The sequence below is a fragment of the Suricata suricatta genome, chromosome 7, assembly GCF_006229205.1.
Source record: "Suricata suricatta isolate VVHF042 chromosome 7, meerkat_22Aug2017_6uvM2_HiC, whole genome shotgun sequence".
In the NCBI taxonomy this organism is placed as follows: Eukaryota; Metazoa; Chordata; class Mammalia; order Carnivora; family Herpestidae; genus Suricata; species Suricata suricatta.
Genome location: NC_043706.1, coordinates 102067211 through 102091700, shown reverse-complemented (window position 1 = coordinate 102091700; position 24490 = coordinate 102067211). Strand labels below are relative to the sequence as shown.

General features: G+C 40.1%; 1 protein-coding gene across 1 annotated transcript in view; it reads right to left on the bottom strand.

The window, feature by feature from the left end:
• Positions 1-24490, bottom strand: part of SLC35F1 (solute carrier family 35 member F1) — a 182126-nt gene that overhangs the window by 27182 nt on the left and 130454 nt on the right. Inside the window, exons 5-8 of the mRNA XM_029943216.1 lie at positions 21971-22130; positions 14606-14762; positions 12717-12769; positions 5451-5605 (exon numbers count right to left, since the gene is read on the bottom strand). Coding sequence (XP_029799076.1) covers positions 5451-5605; positions 12717-12769; positions 14606-14762; positions 21971-22130 — 525 coding nt within the window. The remainder of the gene's footprint in view (positions 1-5450; positions 5606-12716; positions 12770-14605; positions 14763-21970; positions 22131-24490) is intronic.

The window sequence follows — 24490 nt, the reverse complement described above, 5'->3', positions numbered from 1 at the left end:
AGCCCTGGAGAGGAGAATCCTTGGGGACACCCGGGGCAGACTTGTGGCCTGGAGTCCCCTGTGGGATTGACTTGGTTTCTTTCATGTTTTAAAGTATCACCAGTTAGATAAACTGCACTGCATCAAAATCAAACATTTTATGTTTCAAGGGACACTATAGAAAATGAAAGGACAACCAACCACAGAGTGGGAGAAAATATTTATAAATCACGTATTTGTTAAGTGTATATACTACCCAGCATATATAAAGAAGTATTACAATCAAGATAAAAAACTAAATAACCCAATTAAAATGGGCAAGAAATTTAAGTAGACATTTCTCCAAAGAAGAGAACCTGTGAATATGTTACTATCTTCTCTCTGCCCCCAAGCACGCACACACACACACACACACCCCATCACATGACATCATCATTTTTGAACTTTGTAAAATTTGCCAAGATTTTTACATGGACCATAAATTGCTCATGATAATAAAAGTATCTCCAATAAGCATTATTTTAAAAATCAATTTTCTGAGATGGCCCATCTGGCTCTAGTGGGAAACCTACAAACCACTCAGATCCACCCCATCTGGGAAGCCCAAGGCCAATTTTAGAGGCAGATAAGCTGGGCCCAGGGGAAAAAAGTCCTAAATTTTCCAAGCAATGTCTATTTGATTGGAAATTCAAGCATTGCTTGGGAGATTCTTTTAAAAAAGAGGCAAAAGAACGTTTTTTTTTTTTAATTTCTAGATTTAAATTGAATATTTAACTTATTTCTTTGCAGATATTAAATACTATTCATAAAATAAGGAAAGAACAGTACAAGGCAGTATTTATTCACGAACTCAGAGATGTAGAGTCAAGCATAGGTACAATGAGAGCAAAGGGGAGCATTGTCTGGGCTGTAATACTGGGTACCATAATAGCAACAGGGCTTTGCAAATACTGCCTCTCTGCAGGGTTCCTGATTGGTCAATAGGATTCTCAAACTATTTTTAAAGATCTCTGTTTCAAAAGAGAAATGAAACAGACCAATTTTAAGATTTATTTTTAAATGATTTAAAAAAAGAACATTGAAACACTGAATGTGAGCAAAAATTTAGTATAAGCTAATTCCCCAAATTATTAGCCCCAAAGAGGTATCACCTGAGTTCAATAATTAAGGATTGTTAAATCAATGGTTCTCAAAGTTAGCATCATATGGAGACATTTTTGATTGCCACTACTGGGGCAATGCTATTGACATTGAGTGGGCAAAGACCAGAGATGCCACTAAACACCCAATAATGCATAGGACATGCCCTCTTTGCCCAACAAGGAATCACCTGGTCTAAAATGTCAATAGTGCCATGGTCAAGAAACCCTGAGTTAAATAAACTAAAACCACTACATGGAATATTATATATCCACTAAAAATGATCTTGTGTGTGAGTGATTCTTAAGTGATGAATCACCTACAGAGCTTCTAAAAGGCCCCATTCCTGTCCAAACAGTATCAGACTCTCTGGTGTGGGACCTGGGAATGGCTATGTTTTCTATTCTCTCCAAGTGATTGTCATGTATAGCCAGAGTTGAGAACCACTCATTCAGACTCACATACATATTATGTATAGACATTAAGTGACAAGGAGATACAGACATGCTAAGTTTACATAAAGCATGTAACAAAGTAGTTTATTAAATTTTATTTTATTTAATAAATTACATTTAACAGAAATGTATTTTATTAAATAGTTTTTTCATATGAAATAAAAATATATTTCATTAAAATACAAAGGAACTGTAAAAATATATATGCTATAAAATATATGTGTATATATACACTATAAAATTGTATCAATTTGTAATAGGATTTATCTCTATTTTCTGACATGTACTTGTAATAAAAGATAATAGACCACTCTGGAAAACAGTTTGACAGTATCTTATAAAACTAAACATGTGATGACCATATGCATGGCACTAGGACTCTGGACTGTTTACTGCAGAACAAGGAAACCCGTTCACACGAGAACCTGAACATGAATGTTCAGAGCAGCTCTATTTGTAATAGCCCTAGTCAGAAAAAAACCAGGTGTCCTTCACCAAGGGAATGGTTAAATAAATCATGGTACATCCATCTCATAGAAAAGTGCTCAGCAGTTTAAAAGGAATGGGCTACTGACATATGAAACAATCTGGATGAATCTCTAGAGAATTATGCTGAGTGAAAAAAGTCAGACCCTAAAGGTTATATACTGGTTAATTCCATTTACATACCATTCTTGAAGTGACAAATTTAGAGAAGTGGAGAATAAACACGAAGTTCTGCAGCATTATGGAGGTGGAGGAGAGGCATGGAGGCATGGCTGTGAAGGTAACATGAGCAGCCCTTGTGGGGATGAAAGTGTTCTGTGTGCCAATGGCATCGGTGTTAATATCCGGTTATTGTGCTACAGTTTTGCAAGATGTTACCAATGAGGAAAAACGAGGTAAGGAGGAAATGGGGCTCTCTCTGTATCATTTCCTAAAACTGCATGTGAATCTATTATTATCTTGAAAGTTTACTTTAAAAATTTTAAATGTTTTTATATTTATTTATTTATTGAGAGAGAGAGAGAGAGAGAGAGAGAGAGAGAGAGAGAGAGGGAGAGAGAAGGAGAGAGAGCAAGCCAGTGCATAAGTAGGGAAGGGGCAGAGAAAGGGAGATACAGAATCTGAAGCTGAGCTGTGAGCACAGAAGCCTGACGTGGGGCTCCAAATCGTGAACGGTGTGACCTGAGCTGAAGTCGGATGCTCAACTGACTGAGCCACCCAGCTGCCCTGAAAGTTGAATTTTAAAAAAGACAAGAGGAATCAATTTTAACTAAGGAAAACCTCTACTGTATTGAACAAATCATTGCATGAAAGAAATTTATCTGTTAAATATTAACAAAATATATGTATACAGTGAGACATTGCTTTGAGAAATAAAAACACCCACTACACCTCCAAATTGGTGAACACAAGAATTCAGTTTTCAGATAACACAGCCTCCCTTCTGATGGCATGATGAAGGGTTACTGCCTGGTTTCCTCTCCAGCAAACGACCTTATCCCAAGTAAGTAGTCACACACACACACACACACACACACACACACACACACACACACACGCTGAGAGGAAGATAGGCCGCGGAGAGTGAGACCTGAGCTGGGCATCAGCCTCCTCAGTTCCTGATGCACGTTCACGTGGAGAGCCTCAGGGCCAACCAAAAGTCAGTGCGAGCATGGCAAGGGCTGCTGGTCGGGTATCCGTCCCAGCTATCTGTTCTCAAAGTCAGAGAACACCAGCTTCACAGGGGACCCCATTAATAGCACAGACTCCCCCAGACACATCCCTAAATACTGACTATAGTATCCTCTCGGAGGTGTGACCCATGGATCTGCATTGTTAGCAAGTCTCGCTGGTGAGGGAGACTTTCAGGAACATGGCCCTAAGGGATGCTGGGGCCCAGGCTGGATCTTGGCTGTCCAAGAAGGGCCTACAGTCCTCAGTCAGAACTACAGGTCTTGTCATCTTTCCTTAAAAACCACGAAAGGGATCTGTGTATTCTAGGAGCTTATAAAAACAATTACAGGAATAAGTGCTAAGGATGGAAGTCATGTGGGAAGGTGCTAGATGTGGATGCCTAACTGCAGAAGAAAGAAGAAAAATGGTGGCCACTGTGCTGAACAGATAAGATCGTGGTGAGGTGGTCCCCAGGGCTCCGGAAAATAATTGGATGTGCTGGAGGGGGCTTCTTAGGGGAGCCGCTCCTCTCAATAGTGTGGTTGGTAGCAAAATCTGTGACTTCTATGCCTGTGAGGACCAGCGTGTGCTTAGGAAACAGAAATTGTACCATCCAGACAAAACAAATTACAAGCAGTGTATGAAGGCTGTCCGGTCCTACACAGTTTCTTTAAACTGTCATTTTTTTTGCCACCTTATAGAATAGGGACTCAGCCCTTTCCCTGTCTTCTGCCCATGGCCAGTTTCTCTACCTCTCATCTTTCAGATCTGCTTTTGGTCTTCTCGACTAACCTCGTTTGTCATCTTTTTTCCACCCATGTCTGCCCTTCTTAGTCTGTTTCTTGGCTGTTACTTTGGCTTATTTGGTAATATTTCTGATTATTCACCTCAGCTGCTTTGCCTCTGGTCATCTCTAGATGGTCATCTCATACTTCTTCCAGCTCAGCATTTCTCAGGGAACCTCCAAACCTGGTTTGACCTGGTTGAAGATGCACTGCCTGCCAACATGTCCCATCAGGGGGTCACATCGCTAGTGTGCTAGCTTCATTAGCTGTTATATCATGGCTGAAGCACTTGGCTAGAAATGGCCAGAGTATAATAATATCTTTTTCTTGGGGCACCTGGGTGGCTTAGTTGGTTGAGCATCCAACTTCGGCTCAGGTCATGATCTCATGGTTCTTGAGTTCGAGCCCCATGTTGGGCTCTATGCTAACAACTCAGAGCCTGAAGTCTGCTTCAGATCCTGTGACTTCCTCTCTCTCTCTCTGCCCCTCTCCCGCTCACATTCTGTCTCTCTTTCTCTCAAAAATAAATAAACATTAAACAAATTCTTAAATAACATCTCTTTCTTCTGTCTCTTCTTTTGCTTGCCCTAGTTTGGTCTTATCTGTCTGGATATTTCATACTGGTCTTTTTCACCCTGGTCAGAGTCCCCACTGACCCTTATCTTACAAGCATAGCTAAGGAATGACAAACGGGTCTCCTCTCCTATACCAGTTCCAATCAACTGTTAATGTCTGAAGTGAGTGCAGACATTAAAGACAGCATCTGACTACAGTGTGCTGTAACCGATTAGTCCTGCCTGCTGTGGTGAGCATGTCGGTCGTTTTGCATTTGCAAAGACTGCTATGTTTGGACTGAATACTTCCTTTTTTTTCTTCAGGCTGACACATTAACTGCAAATGCTTCAAAAGATCTCTGCATTCATTTAGTCCAAGCCCTAATCTTTCAGTAAAGAAACAATAGTTTAAGTGCATTAGCATTTTCTACTCATGCTTGCTATGAAAATATCTGCAAAACAGAAATTGCAGGAATTCTATCTTTTCTCCAATAAGAACATACCTCCCGGTGCGTTTAGCAGACTCCATCATGTGGTAGTAGTTTGAGAACTGTACAAACCTCACTAGCTTTAGGCTGGGAAAAGAGTAGCTTCTGGGTTGAATGGTATCAGAAAAACTGTCCCCCATTATCCCAAAGCCCTTCCCTCCATGGCAATTTCTTATCTTTCACCATCAAGTGCCTGTAGTTATTGGTCTTTTGTGACAAAATGTTGCCTCTGTCTTCTAGTGGGAAGGTGAGTATCTGGGGGTAGCACACGGAGCTGCGCTCCTACTTCCCTACACAGCACTGAGGCGGTCCAGAGCAGGCCATTCCCACCTACACAGGGTTTTTTCCCACCAAGCGTTGTCTTCACAGAGGAGCGCTGACTCAACTTACCTTGTAGTGGAAGAGGAACAACCCACAGAACAGGCTGTACAAATCCGCTGTGAGCAGGGAGAGGTTGACTGACGTGGCGCTGGTTTTCTTTATGACGACCGGCATGAAGCTGTAGAGACCAAACATGCAGGCACTAAAGCCAACGTAGAGCAGTCCTGTGAGGAGAGGAAAGAGAAGTGACCCGAGGTCTCCTCTGGGGCCTCTGAGTACCCCACGGTGCATGGGTAAAGGAGGCCAGTGCACACCACTGATCACTCACACAGGGAATTTTTCTTCACTCTATGAACTGATTTTATTATTGGCTCATATATAGCTAAAACATAAAAAGTAAAAAATCATGGGGAAAATAAACTTTCTGCTTCGCACCACAAAGCTGATATTTTGCTTCTTCTGGGAAGGAGTGCCTCTTAGTGGCTGGAGTCAGAATATGGGGTCAAGGCTTCTGAATTGTTTACAATGGTGCTATATTTAACTTTTACTGTCTAGGTCTTTTAAAACATTTTTTTAAAATCTCTTTTTGGTTTGCAAAATTACTCAGTTCCAGGCATTGCTCACAATGATGAATAACTACATGGTCCTTAAAATGGAAGGGCTTACATATCACAGAGATGCGGACTAAGTCAGAGTACTGAACTGGAATCCTAACTGTATGGCCTGGGGCTGGCCACTTCATTCTCTGAGCACACCATGACCTGTAAATTTCTTCTAGATTTGTGAATCCTGCTCAGTCCTACACCCAAACAAACTGAGGCCTACTTCCCCCTCACCTTTCCTAGCATACTGAGGGTTCTCACATAGAGGCTCTGCTATTTTAGAAGTAGTTAGGTAAATGCTTCACAGACTATCAGAGACTTAAGTTTTTTAAAACAGAAAGATTTTAAAAAGTCCTTAAATACTATATGGTCAGCCACCCATCCTCTAAAATTCTCTCATTATAACTAGACACACAACTGTCAATACTGATTCCATAAGTACACAATTTTGTGGAGTCTGAAGCAAGACCTTATAGCTAACTCTAGAATCTGGTTCACCTTTCCTTAGATGGTGATACAATACAAATGTAAAAAACTAATGCTCATTTCTCTACCTTGAAAGAATAAAGCACAGAATAAACATAAGCAATATAATTCAGTGGACCTATAACAAAAGTATCCAACCTGTACAAAGGAATTCTTGGTTAAATGTGTCTGGTGAGGTCATGGGACAATTGCTTCATCTGAATTCTATGGATTTGGAAGGACTTGGTAGGTACTGGACACCTAGTCCCTTTGACTATGAAGACTGGTGATTCCTCTGAAGAGAAATTTGGTTTTCTCATCTGAAAAGTATTTAAGGGCATAAATCATCACATTATACATTTCTGATTCTCAGTTTAAGGAAAGCCATATTAAATCTATTTAAAAATATTATTTTGAATGTTAAGTATGCAAACTCAGTCCAACAGCCCCCTCTAGTGTGGTGGAAATGTCCTAGGAGAAAACTAGAACAATTGCTTTCCTAGTTCAGCAAAGTATACGTCCTCTTGCAGATATTAAGTCATAGTAATATCAGATAGCTTGTGACTCTCCCTCATTAGTTTTAAATCCCTAAAAATGCTCAATTTTCCGGTAAGTGGATTTCATGCTACTAATAATTCATCCTCCTTTTAACCAAGCTACTAAAAGTGCAATACTAAATAATCTATGATCAATACATGGAAAGACATGAAGTTAATTCAGTATTTATTGAAGGAATCTGGCATTAAAAGACTGGGAACAAGATATAGCCTCAAATTATTCCACGAAAAATCCACTAAAAATAATCAAACTTGGTCAGAACGTAGTCCAGGCACCAGAGTCTTTTTTTTTTTTTTTAACCATCTCACTGATTTAGATTAAATATGATTCAGCTAGAAGGTTCCAGAATCCTACCCTTCCATCACCTTACTTGTCACACTATAGACTCTCACATGTGGGATCTGATGTTTTATATTCACTCACTGAGTATCTACTCTGCCCTTGGCTAGCAAAGTAGTGAAAAACAGAATAGGTGAGAAGTTCAGACTTTCTTTGGTGCTAAGAAGGAAGAAAATGGTTCCTTACAGGTAATGGCAGGGGCTTGCTTTAGGAAGGGTAACTAGCAGAGGCTTCTTTGTGCAAGTAACATTTGCCTTGAATGCTGAAGGACTAGAAAGAGATGGCCATGGGAGGAACCAGGACAAGAATGTGTCAGGTAGGGAGATCTGCAAATGAAAGACCCCAATGACAGGGCCTGATGGGGTCCAGGAGCTACCAGGGCCAGAACAGTTGTGCAGGATGAACAGAATGGGGCAGTGGGAAGGGACAAGGGTGGAAAATTAGGCAAAGGATGGATTATGCAGGCCGTGTAGGTCTCTGGAAGAAATTGACATCCTATTCTAGTTGTTAATAGGAAGCCATTGAGGAGTTGGTAGCAGGTGGCTAACACCTGATCCACATCTTTAAAAGATAGCTCTGGCTGCTGTGTAGAGAAGGCACTGGAAGGAGAAAGCATGGCAGACCAGAGAGAAGTACAGTGTCCTAATCCAGGCAAGAGATGCTGTTGGCTCTGCTCAGGATGGCAGTAGAGACAAAGGGCCATGGCCGAGTGTGTAGGGACTCAGTAAGCCCTGGTGATAGACTGGATGTGGGTACTGAGAGAAAGGAGGGCATCAAGGATATCTATGGTTTCTCATAGGTTCTGGTTAATCTAGAAACGGGGCAAATTATGGTGGCATTTACTGAGACGGAGAGAATCAAGAGAGGACATGTTTTCAGGGGAAATATAAAGCTCCATTTGGAACACGTTAGTTTTAGATGCTGATGCATCATCCAGGAGCATCTGTCCAGTAGGGAGCTGGATACATAATTGGCAGGCTCAGAGACGAGGGGACCTGGTGGAGCCATGGAAAGTAGGAAAATAGATATATAGAGTTTTACTCTACTCATCAGGCTGGTCAGGGTGCTTCAAGCTTAAACGTTCTAAACCTATTTTTTAAAGCTGCAGACAATAAATTTAGGGAGACAGGAATGGAATACATATACCATCACAGTTAACCACTTTGCTAGGTCAACCAATGTTTTCATGTGCAAACATCCTGTTTTGTGAGCAAAGCATCGTCAGCCGAATGAACACATAATTAGATTACAGTCGGAATGCAGTTGTGCTGCTCTTAGGTGGACATTAGTTAGTTAATATGTGCTAGCAGTGCATCTGAAGACCCAACTTACTGTCCATGCAGGGTTTTCAAACAATCAGTCAATGGGATCAAACAAAAGAACTGATTAGTTTTTTGACTGACAGCTGCATAATGGCTGTAACAGCTACATTTATAGACAAGGTATGTGTATCACCATTTCTTATTTGAAATGCTTCCTTTCTCACAAAAGGCAGAATTTGGTAGCTCCTGTCCTCATGCATAGAAATTTAAGTTAAAGAAATTAGAAAGAATACCGTGATCAGCCAATATTGATTGCATGCTTGCTATGTGCTACTTGATATATATTAATTAATATCTACAACCGTAGAATGATTACTATTGTTACCCTCTTTATATTGGTTAGGCAATAGGCTACAGAATGTATCAGTTCAGAAACACAGTCCATACTACCAGTTCAATAAAGGAAATTTAATATGGGGGGCAAGTCACATTGGTGCTTGAATGGGTAATAAGGCATAAAGGGGTGATGAGGCACCCTGGAGATTAGCAACAGCAGTAAGTTATCCACACTCCTGGAGCTGGAGAGATCCAGGGAGGAGGTCATGTTGCCAAGGGTGGGAAGGTAGGAAAGCCTAGCAAAGATACAATCACAGAGGGCACTCAGCCATGTCTGGAGACCTGATCCCAGAGAGAAACAGGGAGACACACCCTGGTTTCTTCTTTCCTTCCACCTCCAAACTCCTACTGCTTCCCATTGGCCAAATCTAGTTGGAAGCCACTTAACAAGACAGCCTGTGAAGTATAGTTTGCATGAATCAGTCACTGCGATACAGAGCAGAATAAAGGTAAGAAACAGATAGATCTGTGAACCAGCATACAGAGGTCAAGTAACTTGGCCTCAGGACACATGCTGTCTGATTTTAAAATCTGAGTACTTACCAGTAATCTATATTGTTTAATTATTATGAAGAGAAATCAGGGCTTTGATGGAGCATCTTATTTGATTCTAATAAGCATCTCAATGATTATACAATACATATATGATACATACACGGTGTATAATATAGGATATATGCTTAGATATGTTAGATATGGTATGTTTAGACATGATGCACATATGTATGTAGCATGTGTGTGCTGCATATTTTTATCTCATCACTTTGGGACCCCTCTGATGTTCTTTTCACTTTCCTTTGAATATACTAGATACTTATCCCATTATTTTTAATTCTTAAAGATGGCTTCTTAGAACATATGCATCAGGCTGAGTCTGGAAAGGGCATGAGGCTTGCTCCGATGGTGCACATCAGTACCCACCTCTCACTCCCCATCCCCCACAGGCAGCCATGAGACTCCTTGAGTGGCCTCACCTCCCCAGGCCCCTGATTCAACCTCAGTTAAAAGGGTCCATTCTTAGTTATCTTTACGGTCTTTCCTGCTCTGTGGTCCCATTACTCCATCTTTCCTTTCAGGAAAAGGTCCAATCTTTGTTTTGGTCTCCAAGAGAAAATCAAAACCAAAACCAAAACAAGCATCACCTACAAGGGCAGTGACAAAGCCCCCCAGCATACCGCAGACCTGAACTAGCCGACTCACAGCACACTTTTTCTTTCCTTTGATGTTCCATTTTCACATCAGCTTGTATTTGTTCACACATCCTTTAATACAATATGGCAAATGGGATAAAGGGAACGTTGAAGCCATTTATTAGATTTCTGATGTTGATTTGAACACACCTGCTCTTCAGGACATTTGAGCTCTGTTAGGTTGTATGTTTTACTAGAATTTACCAGTTACATAACCAGACCCGGTCTTTCTGTTGAGTAGGGTAAGACAAAGAAATAAAACAAACAACCACAACTGTGGTCTTCTCACTTTGACTTACTCTCTGTATCTTGCAAGTGTTATAATAACAGTCTGTTTTTAAAAATGTTCCGAGTGCAGAAAATATAAAATATTAATCCCACTTGCTCCATAGAAAAAACATGTCTTTACTTTGATAAAGCGTCAGCCATATGAATTATCCAAGAGACAGCAAAGGGGGATTGCTCATGTGAAGAGAGGGAAGACAGAGGAACGCTTTGATAGATGATGGGAGATGAAGACAGTCTTGGATTTCGGTCTCTTGCCTTGTGAGCTTTCGACCAATCAGAGCAATCAGAGCTTGGTACTCTTGGGTGACCTCCCAAGGAGTGCAGGGATGCTCTGGGAGGACCCTAACTCCCTGGCCTGATGTCTCCTTGCCTCACCAGTTCCCAAGTTGCAGTAGCTAGTATGCTGTCTCCCGGTTCCCCAGAGAGAAAGGGCAATGTCACCTCTCACTGTTACCCCACTACTCCCTCTTGTCTATATTTTGAAAAATGAGAGATGGCGGAACAGGCCCCATCTCCCTTGCTTGTCATTAACTCATTCAGTGAACATTTACACACCGAACCTTATGTGCCTAGAACTGAGTTAAACCAATGAAACCCTGTGGTTGGTCAGGAGGAGGTAATGAGGATTAAGATAAAAATCACAAACCCAACCCTACTGATGCTTTGGAAAGAAAAGGATATTTGGTTCCCTTACTTGACCATTTTGGCCTCATTTCCAATCAGGAATTAAACTGATGGCTCTATAATATATTCCTTTTATACTGCCTTTCATCATCTTGGACTACAGGGGATTGACAATGGCAATAGGAATTAAGAATAAAACTACCTTTTGATGACACATTTAACACTGAATTATATCAGAACCTCAGTGGGCATGCACATGCCATCCACATAATTAGAGGAAAATTATTTTTTATTATTGCTGTTACTATTAATATAAAATTAATTTATACCACTGCATTGGGAAGTATTACCAAGCATGGGTAACATCTTGTTTCCTGGCTCTGAGAGTCACAGAGGCAAACGCATCTGTAACCTGCAGTGGGTTTCCTTTCCCAGCTGCCCCTCCTCCCCTCCCTGCACCCCCTCCTCTATTGATTTTCATTTAACTGTAACATTCTAGAGCAAAACTCAAAAGAAAATAAATGGCAGGGTTCTGGGACAGACACAAGGGCTGGTCAGTCCTTGAAGTCACTAGCTATAACCCCCAGGGAGAGGCATGCAAAATTCTGTAGCTCACAGTATGCTTTCAGAGGGAATTCTGTCAGTAGAGAGCTGGCCGTGGACGTCTGGGTTGGGGATAGGGGAAGTGGCTCAGGGAAGCTTATGGCTTTGTCCTTGCTTGTGGAAGCAGAATTACACTGAAGCTGTCAATCACATCAGAGCTCACATAAGCTGGAGGTGGCTCAAGCAGCCAGCTTCTGTGTGGGAAATCTGGCTTCTCCTCCCATTTGCATCCACAGTGCACACGTTTTCCAAGCACTCTCATAAGCCAAGCTCTGTGCTCACTGCTGCACCCCATGTGTCTTGGTATAGACACTGAAGGGTTATCTAGGCAGAAGGTTTTAAATGTCATTCCTTTCTAGGGCTTGCTGTGTGATCATTATAGCAATCACCTAGGATCTTAAATCCTTGTCCTGAATATTTTTTAGAGAAAAGTGATTTTCAAAACAGGTGGGATCTGAGATGCCCTGGATGACTATTAACTAGCTCAAAGAGTATCTGGTATTTTCCACCAAGTCCATTTGGAGATCAATTAACCATTTCTTATGTGCAAAATGCCCTCTTCTGAAGAGGTTTTTAAGGGCTCAAATTGTTTTCTTTTATGCCTTTTTGTTCATTTTTCTTCCCTTTGCTGAAGTGCCACTTTCTAATGATCACATCAGTTTTGTGTTTCTTGGCTATAGAAAATTGCTGCCATTTATGTTCTACCACTGCCTCTGGGCATTTTTTCTTTCCGGTTGGTCTTTAACCTAATAACATACTTCTGTGTCTGCACTAATGGCATCTTGATGATGATAATGGGCAGAAGCTCAATTACGAAACATTATGAATCATATAGTTCATCTCTTACTGTGTACAAAAATTCCTAAAATGATAAGGGATTTCATTTTCTTTTGTCCTCTGCATTTTAAATCCTTTCATTGTTCATACCCCACTACTACCCATATCACTCTTCAAACATATTCCTCAGGGTTTACTAAAAACAGCATTTTAAGTGAGCAAATCCCTTACCTATTTGCCAGTCCCAGGGCACCTTTAACAGCTCCTTGTGCTCCATTATGGCTCTGTAAATTTAAAGAAAGTGGACCTGATGAGCATCCTACTATAAGGCATCCTACTTCTCTTTTTTCTTTCATTTACCAGATTTATACAAGTCATGAAACAACCAACTGAATTTTTAAAATGACTTCAGGCCAAGGATAGGCAAGTCTAATTTGGTTTCACCCATGAAGGTTTACCCATGAAGGATCTTGCTAGGAATGGTCAGCAACAGTGGTGAGGGTGTGTGGTGGGCATGGTGGAGGCCAGCTTCCACTGGCCTTTTCACCAAATAGCCTGCCCACAGCCTTGGTTTCCTCTTGCTTAGATGTGCTCTAAAAAGTCAATGGTAAAGTATGGAAAATTTTGTGCTTGTAGCTTTTATTATTATTATTATTTTCTTAAATCAGTTTTCTGATTGAGAATTCTCCAGGGCAGTGGTTCTCAAACTTAGAGGCATAAAAGCCATCTGGGGAGCATGCTGAACCAGGTTCTCACACTCCTTCCCTGGAGACTCGGATTCAGTAGATCTGGGTGGAGCCCAGAGACGTGCATTTGGGACCAGTGGTGTCGGTGCTGCCAGTCAGAGAAGCACACTTTGAGAACCACTGCTCTGGAAAAGAGGACCAGGCGGTGAAGCTGGCATCACTCCTCCAGCATACGTTGGTTTCGGTGTGCCCACAATATACCCCGAGTGGCGAACCCACCCCCACGGCACTTCCGTTATTTTGGCAGCGGTGGCCCAGAGGAGCTCCGTTAGCTCCAATGGACTATAACTGAAGCAATAAGTGTTAGCTGTCTGATTAGATTTTTTGGATTCAAGAATAATAATCCATAAAATAAGCCATCGATCTACAAAGTGTTGATTATGAATAGTTGAACTAGGCAACTTCTTTTCCTCTCACAAAGCTGAAGTACCAAACTTAAAAGCTTTAAAATGCCATCGCACCCTCAAAATGAATCAAAAATGAATCATTTTTGGAGACTGTCCTCGTCTCTGTGCCTTGTTTGAGATGGAGGTTTCCTCCTGTATCTCAGGATACCAAAATTTGGAGGATTCTTAGAAATAGCCTATTTGCAAAGCATGGTTAAGGTGATGCCAAAATATCTTCCATAAAGAATTTCAGATACTGAACCAATACAATTACACAGCGCTTGCCTCGTAGGAATGGATTTGGTGAAATTAGCCTGGAGGCTGTGCTATCTCATTCTTTACCCCTTACGTGACACTAAAACATATGGTGTTTATCTTTGTCTAACACTTACTCTCACAATTCTGTGGCACTGGTCAGGGATGACTTATATGCTCCAATAAAAGATATTGCAGAATAGATGCTTTGGACTTTTTGATGCTTAGTGAATGTTTGTGTTATACCTTTATCTGTTTAAGGAAAGTAGAAACACTAAATTCCTGAGATGAATTTGAAAATATGGTTCATTCAGGCAAATCCACGGGCAATAAAAGAACACATTTATGAAAGGGCAAACTTACACTGCACATTTTCTAGTAAACAGATGTCCTTTTTGGAAGTACCTCAAATCATGGCATTTACACTTGTTATATTTTTCGATGTAAAAACCCACTAGTCGGTTTGGGAGAATCGATGTACTTCTAATGTTTTCTTGTAAATTCTCTACAAAGTCCACTAAGTGTTTCTCTAATAATCGACAATAAACTTCTTTAGTTTTGAAAAAGTTTAGTAAGAAAGATACTGAATTTTCAGATTTCACGTAGGAGGTTAGTGAAAGGTTTCCAGCCTGGATTTTTATAAAAGAAAGTGACCAACCATACCCTAATGAAAAGAATTAGAAAAAGCCCTAAGAGTATCTGCTGTCTGGATTACTTGTCATTTTTTACTCACAATTGAATTCCACTGAAAAATGCCCCGAAGAGTCCAATCATTCCCAGAAATTCCACTCGGCTCAGGGTTCGGATGATGTATTCTTCCCAGACGTTAGAGATACCGTACAGTGTGGCCCCTCCTAGGACCAGAAGATCCCCCAGCAGCTTATTCTCCCCTGGGAACCAAAACCACAAACACAGCTTCATCAACATCTTCTTAATGAGAATCTGGGACCAGCATATGGAGCTTCCTTTGTCTATTCCATTCTGATGTTTTTATAGAAATCCGGTAATTTGCCAACTGTGATTTAGTAAAGTTTGTTTATCTGTGCTCCAGATATGTTCTGTTACTAAAAGGTTGCCTAGGTCTGCCCAACCAGAAGTCTTTCTTAACCTAAAAAATGGGATCAGCTGTTTCTAGACTCCAGTGTCTCTACAAAGCGCCATGTCTTCTGACTGGTATATGTCTAGGAATATATGCTAATCAGTGCACATGTTATATTTGCTTCAGGGCACTTTCCAACAGTTTGGTGAATGTGTGGTGTAGAACAAACAGAATCAGTTTGCAGTCAAATGCTCTACCACTGAGCTATACCCCCTAAACAGAATCAGTTTGAATCTCCATCCTTTGCTATACAGGGAGAGAAGCTATAACAGAAGTACTTGAGACTCTGTTTTGACCATGGGCAAAATGTGTACTTGCTTAGAAAATGAGAGTGAAAGGGATTATGAGCTGAAATTTTCAACTCCATTAAAGTAAGTAAAATAAGAGTGAAAATATATGTGATTTACTCTTACATTAATATTTTCTCTTTTTTTCATGAAAATCTTTGTATTAAAATCAATTTTGGTTGGTTTGGGTTGGTCCAATTTTTTTAATTTTTAAATATATGTGTATTTATTTTTTCCGGTTATAAAGTGATACATACATGTTATAAAAATTTGAATATTACATAAACATTTCACATAGAAAATGAGTCCAATTTTTAATAAATGCTTTACCCAGCTCTTTCCTATAATTAAACAAATTCTGCTCTAGGAAGTGTGAGACCAGGAAGGGAGAGTGGAAGTTAGCAGCCTATGTGGGCTTGCACCCAAGTAGTCCCCAGCTCTGTCCTGCACAGGTCAGTGCACGGGAGCTTGCCAGGTTCACAGCTCTGGGGCACAAGTAATGCTGGAGGAGAAGGGTGCTCTCTCCAGCATGACTCTAGGGAAGGGGCTCACCTTAGAGTATCCCTGAACTCCCAGATTAGCTGGAACAATCTAAAACTGGAGAACCAGATTCTCTGTGTTCAGTTGGGAGCACTGAGCATTCTCTAGGAAATGACTTCACATAAAAAAATCTGGGCTGGGTTTGGGGAAAGACCTCCTTATTCCTGCCTCTGTGATCACCTTGGGAGATTCTGTGTTTACAGCTGACCCTTGAACAATGCAGGGGGTTGCAGTGTTGATGTCCAATGTAGTAAAAAATCTGAATATACATTTTGACTCCCAAAGACTTGAACTACTAATGGCCTACTGTTGATCAGAAGTCTTACCAATAACACAAACAACACATATTTTGTTTACGTAGTATACACTATATTCTTACAATAAAGTGGGCTAGAGAAAAGAAAGTGTTAAATGTACTGTATTTATAAAAAAAAATCCGTATAAGCAGACCTGTGCATTTCAAAAGCATGTTGTTCAAGGGTCAACTGCATTTTAAAGATGTCACTCTTTCTAAAGCCAATTTCCCACTCCTGGTAAGGATTGGAAAGAGAGTTGAAGAGACCCTGGAAGGCAGGAGAGCTTGGTGGCACCACCTCCTGGGGAGTGGGCTGAGAATCTGGATATGCGAGGTGGGGAGCCCTCCTTGGTTCATGGGGAACAGATGAGCCATGAGTGCAAAGGGGGCTGATGTATAACCGACGCTCCAGAGAGGCCTCTGTGTGCGTCTCACGGGGAATTGAAGTTGCTTTGACAAAGAAGGTCATCTTCAGCAACCCGATGAATCTTTTTCATGTGTCAAGTAGAAAATCATGACAAAGCTCTTAATTTTAAATAGTTCATTTGAGGAACAACCCATAAAATTAAAAAAAGTATCCATTACTAAAATTATAAGGTTATAATGAATATAATTCAGTCACTTTTTACTCAGGAGCCATTTCAGAATCTTGTGATGACATGGGGTCATTATTATGAATATCAATTATTGTTGTATTAGTGAAGTAAGAAAGTGCTGCTCAAACAGAATTCGTGGTTAATGAAATTATATGAATGGATTCAGGAAAGCTAAGTTATAATGAAATATTGTAATAGAAATTAGCAGAACATCAGTTTATCTTTTATAAGTCCTAAAAAGAGGCCATACTGCCTTAGTGAATAGTCTCACTAATCTTTTTTAAATTCCACATTTGTACAGTTTTGACCTATTCTGTTAACTGGCCTTCGACCATATGAAATCTATTTCCCAGTACTTTGAGTTTTCACCAGGGCACTGATAATTGCTGTTAATAATAATACGGTTTTATGTAAGTGCAACTTCAGGAGTGTTTTCTAAATGATCAATGGTAAAAGTTTAAATATTGTTTATTAGGTGTATTTATCAGTTTTCATACCTTTGAAAATGTATACATATACATATAGCATGTATGACAATTTGGTTGGTTAAATATAACTAAATTAACCAGGACGTGATTTTATTCAACTATATTATATAATGAAGTGTTTGATGTATCGAAAAGCTCTAGAACTAATAGTTTGTATCTACAATTTGTATTTTGTTCCCTGGAGATTACAACATATTACTTCATGTTTTATGCACTTTCAGTGCAATAGATACCTGATGCAGTGGAACCAGTTTCTGTACAATGTTCACGGGGAAAATTACAACCAGCACAAGTGTCATTTATGTATGTATGAACCATGATGAGTGATAATATTTTGTAAATTTTGAGTAACTGGACACTTTTGAGATTATGAGAAGTCCATTCAACTGAGACCTTTCTTCCCTGTGTCTGAACTTCACCCAGTGCATTTTGCTTCATGTCTGTTATTTGTTAATTTGGGTGTCTTCCCTCCCATTCCATTTCTTACGTAGTCCAGTTGAGGGGCATGGACAGTGACTGACTTAGCTTTATATTCTATGTAGTCCCTAGCATGGATCCTGGCACGTCATAACTTCTCAACACATGTTTAAATAAAGTGAGTTGATTGAAGAGGTCTTAATTCATCTTATGGTAAAGATTTTGAGTGGTAACAACTTTCAATTCAGGTAGACATGTGTTCTAACCACATGTCTGTCACTTACTAAGTACTGAACATTGGACAAGCTATAGAATCTTTCAGCATTTTAGTTTCCCTATTTTAAAATGAGGTTAGGTTGAGAATATAGGAAAACAATGTACATAAAATAATGTAAATAAAATGAAATGCTTAATGTATCACTGGGCACTTACTGAGAGTTCACTAAATGGTGACTAAAAAGAATCAGTCATTCTCTTTGAAAAGCACCTGTCTCTATGGGCTGGCCATTTCTCATTTTGGTTTGCTTCTTGATTCTAATCAACAGAGTCATAACTGCTTTGCAAGAATTGGTTTTCCTTATTAGATTTTTGTTTAAGTGCTAGAAACACCATGTTTGGGGGGACATTTGTGTCTGTGTGGTGGTGAAAGAAGAATAGGGAAGATTACTTAAAACTACTACTTATTATTATTCAAGAAATAAATGGTGGATTATACTATTCAGGGGTGTTGAAAGACTATAATGTGATTTATGAAAATGAGCCCATCCCAGTGAATATTTTTGAGTTGTAAATGTAATCAACCACCTTGTTTTCCTGGGACTCTCTTGGTGTTTGCACCAAATTCCCTCATCTGAGGGAACCCCTTCATTCTGGGCAATCTGGGACAGTCATTTATCCTAATTTCCTATAATAGAACAGCTGTACATTTCTTATAAGGGTCACAATTATAGAAAAATAAGTATTAAGTGGTGTAGCATAAAGAATATTGGCTAGAGTTCACATCTAGGCCACACCATTTAGTATTGATGTGCCTTTGCACACACTTCTGATCTCCCTTAGCCTTGATTTCTTCAGCTGCAAAAGGAAGAATAAGAAAACTTCCTTTGCACAGTTAGGGGTATTAAATGAGATAATGCTTCTTGAAAATATTTTCTCTTCCTTGAAATAACTACAATTTTGCCTAATAATTGGAAGAAAATGTTGCTATATGTATCTAATATCTTTAATAAATGAACTATGAGATGCAATACATGTATTATGGTAGAAAGATGATATTTTGAAAAGCAAGAAATACATTTTATAATAAGATCTACTTGAATTGGGTTTATCTTATTAATCTTCTGATTTTCTAACCTTCCCTTCCCACTCTGTGCCGTGCACCCAGCCGGCTGAAAGGCTGCGGATCCCTTCTCTCCACTTCCGTCTGCCGTGGGCAAACCTGCTAAGAAGCATGGTGTCCGGCACATCACTGTGCACCTGACAGTTACAGTTCCTATCTGAAGAGCCTGCTGCCATCTGAGAAGCTTCCTTTAGCAAGGCTTAAATCAAGATGAGGAATTCCTGGGTAGCTGATGAAGAAACATTCTATCAAGGAGAATTAGAACAATTACTTTAATTATCATAAAGTCAATGTAACTTTGAACAGGCCATTATCATTTTGCTTGAGGAAAGAATTTTCAAAATCCCAAGCTAAGGTGAACCATGGATTAAGCAATACAAAAGAATTGAGACAGGCATTCCCTTTTCCTATGAAAAGCTCTTGATAGGGTGATGACAATTTATATTGAGTTGAATGCCTGACTGAAGTTCTTGTGAGTGACTGAAGTATTTTGCTAAAGTTTTGTCCCTGGCTAAGTAATAAAATTGAACCAATTCTACCATTAAGGTGATAACAAATGGAATACTTTGCATAATGATGCACACCAATTTTAAGATTATATTGTCCTTAAAACTAGTTGTCTTTTTTCTTCTTTCAAAATATTTTATATGGTGGCTTAAGTTGGTGCCTCATTTATTTTGTCAAATAAGCCCTTGGGTCCTATATTTGGGCTTCCCTTAGAATATCATATCATGTACTTGGGCATTGTTGCCTAGCATGAAAGTTCCTCCATGATGATAAATCGTAATTCTGTTAACATGAGTACTTCATATGTCACAAAAAGGATGGTGCTATGAGTCTTACACAGTTAAAATCTACTCTAGTATGTTTGAGCTACTCTGCATTGTTTTAAAAATGACAACTTTTAAGGCACCTGGGTGGTTCAGTAAGTTAAGTGTTGGGCTGTTGGTTTCAACTAAGGTCCTGATCTCACAGTTTTGTGAGTTTGAGAGTTTGGGGATTCTCTCTGTCCCTCTCTCTGCCCCTCCCCGACTCATACTGTCTCTGTCTCTCTCAAAATAAATAACTTAAAATTTTTTTAAATAATGAAAAAAATGGCTACTTTTGAAAGACCCTCAAATGGACTTACTTCTTTCTTTTCTTTAATAGTATTACTGCTTTCCTAACGCATTTGAAATCAAGAAAACATTTTTTTTTTTCAGGAGTAGTGAATACTCTCTAGTGAAATAAATTCAATTTAGTTTAACATTCTGGGCTTAAACATCCAAATTTATGAGGGCAATTGTCTTCCTTGACTAGGAAATGCAAGATGATCGCTGGGGGGCAATGGCTAAGGTTCAGCAAAGCAGAATTTTCATAAGTAAGGGTACGTCTTTCTGCTTAGTCTATGTTTACATCCTACAAGTAAAGCTGAGAAAATGTAATCAAATTATGGCTTTAGAGCAACTAGCCACATTGTGTCAGACAAAAATACTCTCTGATTGGTTCAAAGAGATTATTCATATCAGGATCACTATGGGTATAGAGCATAAAACTGACTTTTTCATATGACATATATTGATATTCCACAGAACCAGTGTTTCCTAGAAGAGAATTTGGGAAAAACCGGTGTACATAGTTTTAGCCTATATGTTCAGATGGAATTGATTATGTTTATGAGGCCCAAGACTATCTCTCCTTTGCTCTGTGCTGTATCTCTAGCCCCCAGAGATTTAGAAAAAAAAAAGGAAGCCTGTCCCAGAGGTCAAGAGCCTTGGTCCTAGACCTTGCTCTCTCAGTTCTGTGACCCTGGGAACTCACCTGGCTTCCCTGTATCTTGGTATTCTTGTATGTCATATATAAAGCTGCCGAACAAGGTCTGTTTCAGCTGTAATGTACTATGGTGCGACTTAAAAATATAAACTGTATTTATTTCAGGTACTTCCTACAACCTAGTCTCAATACAAGAAATGTCCCATTTTGACTATCATCTAATTCTCTGGAAGAAAGGCCAATTCCAAGAACTATAGAAATGTAAATACTTTCTTTACATTTTTTTTTTTTACATTTTATTTATTTTTGAGAGAGACAGAGACAGAGCATGAGTTGAGGAGGGCAGAGGGAGAGGGAGACACAGAATCCAAAGCATGTTCCAGCCTCCCAGCTGTCAGCACAGAGCCCAATGCAGGACTTGAACTCACAAACTGCGAGATCATGACCTGAGCTGAAGTTGGCTGCTTAACCTACTGAACCACCCAGGTTCCCCAAAATATAAATACTTTCTATCTCATTCTTGGTGTTAAAAAAGGAGATTATTTTTTCTGTCCTCTAAAGTCTTATGTACCATAAAAATTTTTGTACATTTTAAAGAACCACAATGCTTTAAAAAGGGTCCTCTGGAAACCTTCCTGGATCAGGGATCCCCATCAGATTCATAGCAATTTGATGAGGAAATCTTGAAGCTTTACCTGTCAGGTCTAAGAGATGTGATTGATAACCACAATCCTCCCCACCCCCAAACAAATAAACAAACAAAAACCATGCACAAGGAGACTAAATTTAGCTCTCCTCCATAAAAATATGAAGTATCTAGTCTTCAAACTACAAATATACACTCTTAACTTATAAACAATCTCCACCTAATTATTTGAAAGCTCAGTCTTTCTCTGACCTGAGAAATAAAGAGCTGGAGGGTGAGGTGTGGGGAAGGCCCCAGTGACCCACTGACACCATTTCTAACCAGCAGATTTGGGCCAACTAGTAAGGGCCTGCAAAATATCCTTCAAATAGGTCCTGACTCAGCTTTAAATACCATCTAAATGTTCCTGAATGCACATAAAAAGGGCAGAAAATCTGTATTTTGCTTCCTTCATTCACTCAAGAAACATGGATTAAGCACCTCTCATGTGTCAATTGTTCTAGGTGTCAAGGAACAAACATGAGTAAGACGCAGACACTGAGAAGACCAGTTTCCCAGTTTCTACCCCACCACGAATATTCTGTCTTGCCTTGGCTTACCCACACAGACACATAATGTGGGAAACACCTAGACACTCACCTGCTCCCTGATGCCTTCCCACTAGCACATCTGCTCCTGCCATGCAGCCCATTCCCAGGATGCAGACAAAGATGCCGAGGAAATGCACAGCCTTGTACCGGATCAGCAGGAAGAACCAGGAGAGCAAAATCACCACCGGGATCACAAAACAGTCCAAGAGCTATAGGAAAGGAGGGAGGTAAACAACAACAGGAGGTCAGGGGGACACTTTCCACGTAATAAAGAAAAATCAACTTAGCCCTGTACAAAAGCTATTTACACTGAATCTCTGTTTTTGTATAGACCCAGAGCTGATTCGGTTAAAATAAAGATAAAAACAAACACTAACTTTACTTAAACACCCTCCAAGTTTCGAGGGAAAGGGAAGAGGCCAATGGATAAGAGAGGCTGGTGGTGAAGAGTCGCCTGCCCTTACTGGTCAGGGCAGCTCTGCCTCCCAAATTGTCAGTGCCAGGACTTTCCCTCTAGATCTCCTTTACATGAGGGAGAGAATGCTGAGCCATTTTAGATGGCTCCACTATTTATTTGGGAATGGGAGGTGAGGGGACAGAGGTCTTATCATGTTTTATAAATTAGTAGAATTTAGACAACAGTTGAACTTAATTTCTCCCAAAGAACTACCTCCTCACTACTTTTAAAAATATTTGTTCTAAATATAAAAACAAATAATACTCTCAAGTTTGCAAAGACTTTAAAAAATACTGTAGTAAAAAGGACTAAAGAGAGTAAGAGAGGGAAGTATAAACAGAGTGTAGAAAAAAATTTTTTTATTTCATTTCTTATACATTTTGTGCTAGTAATGAGATTCCATGTGACACAAAACCCAAAGACTTGGTAGAGAGTTGGCCTCAATCTTGTAGCAAGTTAATGTGGTGAAATGAGAAGAACTTTGTGCCCAGAATCAGGAGAGTTCAGTTTGAGTACCAGATCCTACTTAGAGTAGTCTGACTGTAGGCGAATCACAAATTCAGGAAGCCTCATTGTCCGACTAGTATAATGAAGACAATAATCTTCTGAATTCCCCCAAAGATCACTGTGAAGCTCTCACTTAATACATGAGAAAACATTTTGTTAAGTTACAAGGGCCTCAATGCTGGTCTAGCACCATGCTTCCCAACTCATGCTCTGGGCTCCATAGAACGGGTTGTTTCTACTACACCCTAGTAAGATACAGTGACCTTTGGATACCCCATGTGAGGCAAGGTCTCCACTGGACAAACTCTATCGCATAGGACTTCAAACTCCATGTACTGATTGAGAAACTGGTGATCCTGGCCCACTGCCTCATACTGCTCCTTTGTTGGAACCCTAAACAAGTGACTCCCCCACCCAGCAGTCAGATGCAGGACAGGGATCCCTCCTCCACTCTTACTGTTGGCCACCGAGTTCTGTCAATTTCATCTTCTAAACATCTCTCAAATCCATTCAGGCCACTCTCTCCCATTTTTGCCACCTGGACTAAACTGGTATCCTCTCTTACTCGAATAAACCTTTCCTTTCTGCCTCAGGGTCTTCAATCATGCATCCTCCTCCATCTGGAATGTCCCACTCACTTCCTGAACTCCTGCCTCCTTTTCCTTCAGGCTTGCACTTAATTTACTGCCTTCTCAAGAAGGCCTCTCAGGTCTCCAGGCTAGGTCAGGACCATCAATGCTTTTCTTATATCCTGTACTTTTCCTTTATAGTGTCAATTGCAGTAATACTTAATGAGGACAGAATTACTGCCACAACATCTGACTTCCCCACGTGTCCAGAGGTCTATGAAAACAGGACTACATTCTCATTACTTAGACCCGGCTGTGTTTATGAGAAGTATCTAATGATAGGGACTGAACAAGTACATGCACGATTTTAAATAATCAATAACATCCAAAATTCATGAAAGGATGAAAAAGGTTTGTTTATTTGCATAGCATCCCTGACCATCAGCATGACTTTCTGGCTCTGTAAAGTGTCACTTGGAATCAATCCCCTCTATACCAAAAGTTTTTTGTGGTCTGGCAGAACCTCACCCTTTTCTGTGCATCAGTTTCCTTTGCAACACAAGCAACCAGAATTGTAAGCTGTCTCCGGGGGTGCTGTGAGATAAGGCAGAAGGGCCACGTGAATGCTGAGTAACAGCGCGAGGGCTGGGGCTGAGTCTGGAGGTCACCGCACTCCCGGAGGAACTCTGTATCAGGGCAGCGGCTTGATAGGATTGCACCACCGCGAGCTTGCTCACTGCACAGTTAATTAGCAAGTTAATGATCCTACTTGATATGGTAAAATGCTCTGAGGCAGTTAGTACAACTGGCCTCAAATGCCATTTAAGTATATTAGGACATTGAGTCTGCCAGTGAAAACTGTTCACTGGGTGTAAAACAGGTGGTGTTTTGTTTTAACAATTAGAAATAACTGAATTGACAGTTGAAATATTTAGCTACCTAGTCTATAATTTGGGTTTCATTGTCTAGCTGGAAGCCCTTGGTCAGTGGGGCTGAAGACTTCCATTCCTGAATTATTATTTAAATATTTTTTAAT